Below are 10601 nucleotides of genomic sequence, written 5' to 3' on the forward strand. Positions count from 1 at the left end.
ATAATAATTTCTAAAGATTTTCTAAGTTGTTATTGTTCGATACTAAATAATTGATTTCTACGCTGGTTCGTTTGATAACAAATGAAATGGACTGTATTAAAGATTTTTATTGTGATTGGTGCTACGAGCACGCTCATGCTATAAGATCAACAACTAATTTTCAACTGATTAGGGTTACAACAAACGGTGGCGAGGATGCTGAGACAAAGATGCCAAGTTGGCGCTATATTTCTGAGATATTGAACATCCACCCGCCGTTGAATTATATTCAATAAACATACAAATTAGCATAACAATGGTACATAAACATATTCCAATATAAAATTTACAAAGATTGAATAAATGCTGTAGGTACACATTATGAGAAAATTAACACACATCTTTTTTAATTGTCCAATGGCAAAATACACAATTTATTAATGCTACGTTTAACAATTCCCTTGCTCGTTTTAATCTCCGCTACTCTAACCTTTCCATCCGTTCCAGGAAATAGTTTTAAAATTCGTCCCAAGACCCACTGATTTACAGGAAGATTATCCTCCTTTATTAAAACCATCGCATTTAAAATTATGTTTGTTTTCTCTACCTTCCATTTTGTTCTTTGTTGCAAATTGTTCAAATAGTCGCGAGACCACTTAGTCCAAATGTATTGAACAATTTTTGTCAACCTTTGCCATCGAGAAAGTCGGGTTTCCGATTTATCCAACAAACTTGGTTCAGCTATGGCAGTTATAGATCTTCCAACCAAAAAATGCCCTGGTGTCAGAACATCCAGGTCATCAATATCATCTGACAAAGGTGTTAATGGCCGAGAATTTAGGATTCCTTCGACTTGTGCTGTTATTGTAAGGAATTCTTCAAATGTTAATATTAGATTTCCTGTAGCTCGTTTCAAGTAAAACTTAAAGGATTTGACCCCTGCCTCCCTGAGGCCCCCGAAATTTGGAGCTCTGGGAGGAATAAAATTCCAAACTATCCCTTCAGATGCCAAATAGGATGCTAGTTTATCGTCAGGAAATCTAGTTAAATTCTGCAATCGCTGCAATTCCCTACTAGCCCCAACAAAGTTTTTTGCATTATCAGATGATATCGTAGCACATTTGCCACGCCTAGCTACAAAACGCTTTAAAGTAGCAAGAAAAGCATCGGTTGTTAAATCGGAAACAACTTCTAAGTGAATCGCCTTCGAGGCTAAACACACAAATATTGCAACATAAATCCGTTGGAAATTCCCCTTTCTCTGGTGTTTATATTTAATTTGGAAAGGGCCGCAATAATCAACACCAGAATGCAAAAAAGGATAATTAGGGTTTACTCTTTCTCGAGGCAAGGTTCCCATAAGTTGATTTGAAACAAGGGGTTTATGTTTAAAACAAACTATGCATTTATGTACAATTTTCCTAGCTATCGATCGACCACGAAGTGGCCAAAACCTTTCTCTAGTGCAATATAACAACGCTTGAGGTCCTAAATGGAGATTTTTGATATGCAAATGAGTCATTAACAATTTAGTGAAAGGATGGTCTGCAGAAAGTATAGCTGGATGCTTTTGAGAATAATCCAGAGCAGCATTATGCAAACGACCACCGACTCGGACAATTTGATGACCATCAAGGAAAAGATTTAAAGAGTTAAGTTTACTCTTACCTGAAAAAACCTTGCCCTTGGAAATGGCCTCTATTTCCTCCTTAAAAGCAGATGCTTGTACATTTCTAACTAAAAAGGATTCCGTGTCCTTTAGTTCATTAGAGGATAACTTACCAAATCTTTTGCTACTTGGATTTCTACAGTTGAATATGAATCTGAAAGCATAACTTAAAACATTCAAAATTTTAGTATAATTATTGCTACGATTTAAAATATTGTCAATTAAGTCCAGTTTATAAGAAGTTAAAAGTATTTTGGCAGGGGGTTTGAGTTCCTGTAAAAATTCACTGTCCGAAGAGAGTTTTTCAAATTCTATTGGAACAATATTCAGTTCTTCTTTCAAAAAATCTGGTCCAAACCACCACAGTTCATGGGAAGCAATTTCCGAAGCATTCAGACCACGAGAGAGGACATCTGCAGGATTTTTATCAGATGCAACGTGATTCCAATGACAGTTCTTAGTGAGTTCTTGTATTACTTTAACTCGATTGCTGATAAAAGTCTTGAGTTGATCAGGTGACCGTTGAAGCCATGCCAACACAATTGTAGAATCTGTCCACAACATTATTTGTTGAATGGGCAAGGTTAGAGACTTCAGAACCTTGTTCAAAAGCTGTGCCAATAAAACACTGGCACACAATTCTAAGCGAGGGATCGTGATAGGCTTTACTGGTGAAACGCGGGACTTGCTGCACAAAAGTCTCGTATATGATGTTTCTCCCGAAATTGATTGCATGTACAGAACTGCTCCATACGCAACGGCTGATGCATCGGAGAAGCCGTGAATCAGGATTCCCCTCTTCTCCCCCACGTGACGAGGAATTTGCATGTTTTCAATGGCAGGTAGAGTAGAAACAAAACACTGCCAGTCCTTAGCCATTGAATCTGGAAGCGGTTCATCCCATTTCAATCTGAGTATCCAGAGTTTCTGGAGAAACAATTTAGCCTTGGTTAGTATGGGACCAAGGAATCCAAGGGGGTCGAACAAGCGTGAGATGGTGGATAAGACCTTTCGTTTGGTGTATGAGTCATGCATATTTACATCAACCTTGAAAGTAAAATAATCTAAATTTGGGTTCCAGATAACCCCAAGGGATTTAATGGTATTAGGTGGCTCACAAGAGAAATCATAGGCTTGGTCTTCTAATGGTATGGAATTAGGAATTTTTGAAGTGTTAGTGCACCACTTGTGTAAGCTCATACCCGCCTTTTTAAACAGGTCTACTAACTGTTCTTGTAGTAATTGAAATTCTTGAAAGTCTGAACCACCTGACAAAATGTCATCCATATAAGTGTCTCTAATTATTACAGCAGCGGCTAAGGGAAAACTATCACCCTCATCAATGGCTAGTTGTTTAATAGTTCTGGTTGCTAAGTAGAGTGCACAAGAAGTTCCGTATGTAACAGTGTTAAGTTTGAAGGTTTGCACTGGGTCATTCACGCTGTTTTTCCATAATATCAACTGTAAATTTCGATGATCAGGGTGAATCAAAATTTGCCTAAACATTTTAGAAATGTCAGTAGTGAACACATATACATGTTGCCTGAATCGCAAAAGTATTGAAAATAAATCTTGTTGTATAGTACCGCCCTTGTACAAAATATCATTTAAAGAAAGACCGGATGTCGTTTTAGAGGAAGCATTAAATACCACCCTCAACTTAGTGGTTTTACTATCTGGGCGAAGTACACCATGATGAGGTAAAAAATACGAAGTTGTTTTATCAAGAGGTTCTACAACTAATTGCATATGCTGCAAGTCAGCATATTCCATTAAGAATGATTTGTAAAGTGATTGCAACTCCTCATCTTTTGAGAGTTTTTTCCATAACTGATTTAAACGCATTTCGGCAACGGCTTTAGAATCACCGAGCGAAGAGGGATCCTCCTTCAAAGGCAACTGTACTGTGTAACGGCCTTCCTGATTTCGATAATGAGTATTTTTATATTGAGTTTCGCATAACTCAAATTCGACACTATGTTCAACAGAGGGCTCCTCAACAGTTTCTATATTCCAAAATGCTTGTAGCTGTTTATCAAGGCTTTCCGAATTTAGATCTGAACTAAGCGTTAATCCACAATATGCTCTATTTGTACTATTATCGGAGCTCCCTACGACTATGTAACCAAAAACAGTTTCTTGAAACAACCAATTACTACATGGCGATCGAAGCTGATTTGGCTTTAAAATTTCAAAAAAGAGCTCGCAACCTATAATTAATTCTACTTCTTTTTGTGTGTTAAACTCTGGATCAGCCAAATTAATGTCCGATGGAATCTTTATATTTGATACTTCAATCGGATTAATTATCGTTAAATTTGTGATCGAAGGAACAATTAAAAATTCTAAAGATGTTGAGAAACTCCCACTATTGTTTTTAATTGCAGTGGTTACCTTTTGTTTGATATTTACCGAAATATCGCTCAATCCAGAAACAGAAGCATTTATTTTTTCCTTTTTCAACATTAAGTTATTAGCTAATTTTTGTTTACAGAAAGAAAGATGAGAAGCGGAATCCAAAATCGCTCTGCATGGATAATAGTCTCCCAATTCATTTCTAATATAAACAACTGCAGTAGGCAAGAGAATATTTTGTTTCTTTTTTGATACTAAATAATTAGAAAAAGTGTTCGAATGTTCTTGTGGGAATGAATCATGCACTTGCGAGACAGATGCTTGATCGGCGCCTGGCATCGTAGAAACTGAGGAGGTAGGAGGCGGGGACGAAATCTCATAAATATGCAGTAATGTATTATGGCGTTTTTTGCAAACGAAGCAAGAATTATTCGATTTACAGTCTTTAACTTTGTGATTATTCTTTAAGCAATTAATACACAAATTTAATCGTTTTATTTCATTAAATCTATCCGAAACCTTCATATTTTGAAAAGTATTGCACTTATAAATCATGTGCGGTAATTTACAGATTACACAAGAGTTAGGATTATTATTCGAATTCAGGAAAGATTTACTCTTATTAACAGCTTGCTTATGTTTATAAATTGAAGAAGAAGCTGTTCGACTAATACTATCAAGAATTTGGCTTCTTTTTTCTAAAAATTCTAAAAAGTTATCCAGTTCTGGTATTTCATTTGATGCGATCGTTTGTTCATATTGTTTTCTAGTTTCTCGATCTACCTTTTTCAAAATGATGTTAAGCAAAAGTATGTCAGATAAATTATTACGATCAAAATTTAGAAGCTTCAAAGCTCTGATATTTTTCTTTAAAATATCTACCATGTTTCTAATATCTCCAGCTGATTCATTTGTAAGTTTTTCAATTTCCAAAATTTGATTTATGTAAGTCTCAGTCAGGAGACGTTTATTCTCAAATCTATTTTCTAATGCTTTTAAAAGTGATTCAAAAGAATCGTCAACAGTTTCGAGACGTTTAGCGTCGCCCAGCAATGACGCTTTCAAATAATGCAGTTTTTGAGAGTCATTTAAATCATTGTTTTTAGTTATAATGTTATCAAATTGCAATTTAAAATTGGGCCATTCGTCAAATTTACCATGAAATACCGGTAGTGGTATCTCGGGTAGTTTGATTTCTAGTTTTGTTTTCGAATCAGCCTGAGATATTTCATTTTCACAATTAATTATTGAAGGTTTAATTATCAAAGAGTTAAGAATATCTTTAATTCTTACCTCCAGAGCTTCGAGTCTGTCTACTGTTCCCTCCAAGTCCGTTTCTACTTCAGTTACCTCAGGGTCAGTTATGTCTTTTAGCCCATAATAATGCTCCTTTAATTCATCAACTTTTTTATACAATTGTTCCACACGCTTCAGCTTGACCTCTAATTCAGTATGGTTATGTTCCTTCGTCTGGTCAATGTATGTTTCTAGCTTTGTTATGGTACCTTTGACGGCACGCTTCGATCTATTTAGTTTTTCTTTTTCCATCTCCGGTTTTTACGGATCACTAATGTTCGATACTAAATAATTGATTTCTACGCTGGTTCGTTTGATAACAAATGAAATGGACTGTATTAAAGATTTTTATTGTGATTGGTGCTACGAGCACGCTCATGCTATAAGATCAACAACTAATTTTCAACTGATTAGGGTTACAACAAACGGTGGCGAGGATGCTGAGACAAAGATGCTAAGTTGGCGCTATATTTCTGAGATATTGAACAGTTATTATTAATATCAATAAGATAAATTGTATTATGAACTGCTTTGGGATTGAAATCATTCAAAAATCCATAAGTTTAAAAAAAAATTTCAATTTTGTTTAATTAAATTAGTTTAAAATTATAGGAACAAAATTCATTGTTAATAAAAAAAATACTAATTTTTAAAGATTTTCTAAGTTTAAAATTTTTGAGAGTTCATTTTTTAGATTATGTATTTTTTCTCAATATTTCTACTGGAAGAACATCCTGTACCGCACCGCAAACTTAATAACCATGAATTGGAATCTATTTTTAAAAAAAATAGGAAATGTTTTACGAAATTTTTCTTCACATAATTAAGTATAATTTTAATTTAAGAAATTTTTCATCTTGACTGTGTGCTCATAAACATAAAAAATTATATTGACTTTTCAAAGAGTTTTTCTATATATTTGAGTCTCGGTTTAAAATCTGGAAAGTTTTTAGAACAGATTCATGGGCCTTAATAAATTTTAAGAACCTATAGCTATATCCCATTACTATCTATGGACAAAGGAACAATTTAAATTACTGATTAAAAGAAAGTTACAGCTTAAGAATAAGTTTTTTAAAAAAATATTACATTAAATTGTCTTTTTCATAAAAAAGCAAGGTTAATTTTTTGATTTTACTTGATTGAATGCGTTAAACTAATTCCTTTAGTTTAACGCATTCAATCAATGAATATTAGTTCCTTTCCTTTATGACAGTTTTAACACAACACTCATGTAAAATCTAACTAATTCCTTTATTAAACTATTATTATTAAACTATTTAGGTCATTTAATATTAAACTATTTCCTTTATGACAGTTTTAACACAACACTCATGTAAAATCTAACTAATTCCTTCATTAAACTATTATTATTAAACTATTTTGGTTATTTAATATTAAACTATTTCCTTTATGACAGTTTTAACACAACACTCATGTAAAATCAGAAACTTAAAATAGTTTTCAATTTGTTATTTTGACAGTTCAATTTCTAAAAAAATTCTTAAATATTAATTTAAACTGATTAAGAAGAAAAATCATACTTATCTATCCTATTCCTTTACAAAAGCAATTTGTAAGGATATTGTTATTCAACAGGTCTATAACAAATTTTTTTTTCAAAGTTTCAACTCATTCTCAAATTGCCTATGGTCACATATATACACAATTTCTCAAAATGAAAAATATTAAGGTCTCCTGAAATAGGTTTAAAGTGTAATTAAAGTACAATTTAATTGAACTGAATTAAAGTATAATTAATTTTTTGAGGTAAAAAATTTAAACTTTAAAATAGTTTAAAGCATAAATACAAAGAAAATTTTAGTTTACAAGTTTTAAAAATTTAAAATTTTGAATGTAAAGTAACAGTAAAAATAATTACAATAAAATAGTAACCCTGAAGTCTCCTGGAAACTACAGGAAACCGAAACCCTTAATTTTCTGAAAGAAACACGCATATTTTGCATTTAATTTTTTAGTTAAATTATTTGTGTAAATTCCTGGTTATTTTAAGGTTTTCATATAGAGTTTGAAAAAACCTGCATGTTACATTTCATCACTATTTTTTTGCTGTTACTTCGCATTATAATTTTTACAATTCGAATTTGAATTCTAATTTTGTTTCCTATTTATTCTTTTAAAAAAATTTCAAATTTACGATTTTGACCCAAGAAATACACATCTATGCCAATTTCTGGAGACCTGAGGGTTTTTTTTAATTTGACTGAAATGTTTTTACTAAATATGTGATAACAGTGACAAATTTTTATAGATTTGAAATTTTTAATTTCGAGTGAAAGTTTAGTAATGCGTAACAGAAATCACCATTTATATGCTATCTTAATTCATATATTTAATATCTTATATAACTGTCCAATCTAACTTATAACAAATTGGATTGGAGCGATTTTCTAATCTAGCGGCCATTAACGACCCACTCATCTGTTTGAAATTTCCTTAAATGAAAAGAAAAATCTTGATTGTGGATCTCTTTTTTTGGTTCAGGTAGCAAATTTTAAAAGAAATAAAAGCCAAAAAAAATGTCTCAAAAAAAAAAAAAAAAAAAAAAACAGCGAGTCGTTAAAGACCACTGGATTGTGCCCGAGGACAAGTAGCTTCTCGGTTTTATAAGGTTTAGTTTTTTAAAAAGAAGAGTAAAATGGACAAAAATATATTTTTTCATTTATTTTAAATTCATTTTTATGTAAATGCATGCAAATTTTTTTTTGCAAAAATTTATTACCTTCAACAAAATTTTTCTACACTTTCCTAAATATTAAAAACTTTCAAATTTTAATGACCTAAAATGCCATTGTTAAATTTGTTTTAAAATTAAATTTAATACTTCATGTAATATTACGTTTAAGCCAAGTATTTACCTCATAAATAATTTTTTTTAATAAAAATTATACTTGTAATCTTGTTCTAGATTTAAAATTTTAGAAAACTTAATAATTGATTGGATACATGTTGTCGTTTCCCCCTCTCTTCTCTGGGTAAACAAATATAAATTTCTCTCAATAAAATTATTTTTTTATCATTTTCAATAAGTAGTAAACAAATATGGTCACAACCGTTTGATTATAAATTAATGTTACGTAACATATTTCAGACTGTTGAGTAATTTGAAGTCATTTTTTGTAGTTATCTTCAAAAAAAGAGACAAATTATTTTCAATGACATCAAAAGCTGCATGCTTCTTTTTTTCATCAAGCCTAATTAGAATTCAAAACCCTGGATATCTTTATTTCATTCCACCTCGTTATCATAATTAATTTTCTTATTGCTTATAACCTTGAAATGGATTTTTTTTTTCCTTATTCTCATCAACCTGTTTCTGTCAATGTTTTTAACAGGACTTAATAGGTGGAATCAATTTTTTGAAAGGGAGTCGACACCTTTAATTTTTGCTTTTATTTTGTTTTTATTTAAAATGAATCAAATAAAGATTTCGAATTTCTGTTACATTACTTTTATTTTATTTTATTGTATTTTAAATTGAAATGAAAATTTTCTGAAAGCTGATGTTTAGTCTCACAATGAACAAGCTTTACCAAAAGATTTTCTGTAAAGAAAGAGATTTCAAAGGGCAACTAATTTTGAATGATTTAATTGTTATTCAGTTTATATAAAACTTATCCTAAAATAATGTTTTTCGGAGATTTATTTTCTTGGGGTAAATACGGAACATGCCTCCGAAGCACTTTCGTTAAATTCATTCTTTTTTTAGCTTCATGCATCTCCGTGCTTAGCTTCTCTCTTTGGTGTCAGACATAGTTTATAGCATCATTTAATTTCAATTGCTAGCTTGTACTTCAAGTTTAAAACTAAGAGTCTGGTGCAGTGAAACTGCATCCGGATATTATGCTATTAAACTTAAATCAGCCCAACATTTAATAAAAGCCCTTGCGTACTTTTATTTTATACTTAATACGCCTTATACCATTCATAAGGTAAATCAATGGATAAATTTGATTGAGGAAATATTTTCGTTCGTTAAAATCTTTAATGCTTGTTTTTGAATGAAGTTTTATATCCCATAAGATTCCTAACGGCCATTTGTAACTTAAGAAAAAAATCTTCTAAGAAAAAATCTTCGCATTTTTATGTCGATTTGGATCGTTTTTCAAATCATGAATAACGAAAGATTTTTATCACATATTTATGACTGTTTAGTCGCATCTGGCTTCTGAGCCATTAAATATAAATGCCACCAAATAAGTACTCGCGTGCTTCATTTTAATAAAAAGTTTTATTAATACTTTATTAAGGTGAGTTATATTTAAATGCCATTTTAAATCATTTTTAATTTGTTAATTTTCAAATTGCTGTTTTTGAATTCTAAGCAAGATCGTAATGACCGTTTAGAATAACTATAAAGAAAGTTCGTAGTACAAAAATTCGCCGATAGGATGATTTGTTTTTGACATATTTTGACAAGTTAAGTATGACAAATTTTAAAATATAATTGGAAGAAAAATTAATTTAAAAAAAAATGTTCAATTTTTTTTTCTTTTTAAGAAAAATATGAATAAAACTGTCCAAAACTGTGCTTTTATCAAATCTGTTGCTTTATTGATAAATAAAAAAGTGTTTTGCTCTCTTATTTTTCTTAAGAAAACAGTCTGCTTTCAAATTTTTCCTATTCAAAATTATGCAACACAAAAATGGTCTTGATGCACTCCTATATAGGTAAAAAAATAACAATAACATTTTAAAATGAGAAAGTAAAACAATTTTTGGATGATACGATAAATGGTACGAAAGAGAACGCATTTTGAGATCTGCGCTACATAAATTAAAATTGCACACAACTAATTGCACAAATTGCAAATTTCACAAACATTACATCAATTCATTTTTTATATTCACTTCAATATTTTTATCACTCCTATATGCTTACAAAATAACAATATTATTTTAAAATGAGACAAATAAAACAATTTTTTAGGCAAAAATATTAAAAGTGATTAGTGATAAATAATATAAAATTCACTTCAAAACATTCTTTAGTTTTACTTCAATATTTTTAACTCTTCTTATATCCTTTTCTTTTTTATGTTGCATATTGCTCAACCTTAAATATATTTTGCACAAAATACAATATTGTAAGTTGTGAAATATATGAATGCTGATAGTAACACATTTCTTATTGAAAATAGGAATCATATAGCATACTTAAGCAAATTGGCTTTTTATATACTTTAAACATAGAAGACAAAATAATGTTACTTTTTATTTGAAGGGAAAAAAATCAATAGCTCTATGAGAGATTTTGAAAAAGCGCACAAGCCTTTTGCAC

General features: G+C 30.8%; 1 protein-coding gene across 1 annotated transcript; it reads right to left on the reverse strand.

The window, feature by feature from the left end:
• Positions 1–385: 385 nt before the first annotated feature.
• Positions 386–5551, reverse strand: LOC147803088 (uncharacterized). Its single transcript, XM_087152889.1, has 4 exons — positions 5297–5551; positions 1936–4465; positions 1762–1802; positions 386–1687 (listed from the first exon to the last, which is right to left on the reverse strand). Exons 1-4 carry the CDS (start codon positions 5549–5551, stop codon positions 386–388), a joined length of 4128 nt encoding a protein of 1375 aa, XP_087009015.1.
• Between the last annotated feature and the right edge of the window lie 5050 nt (positions 5552–10601).

This window comes from Parasteatoda tepidariorum, chromosome 10 (assembly GCF_982258835.1).
Source record: "Parasteatoda tepidariorum strain Cologne lab strain chromosome 10, Ptep-v5.0, whole genome shotgun sequence".
NCBI lineage: Eukaryota > Metazoa > Arthropoda > Arachnida > Araneae > Theridiidae > Parasteatoda > Parasteatoda tepidariorum.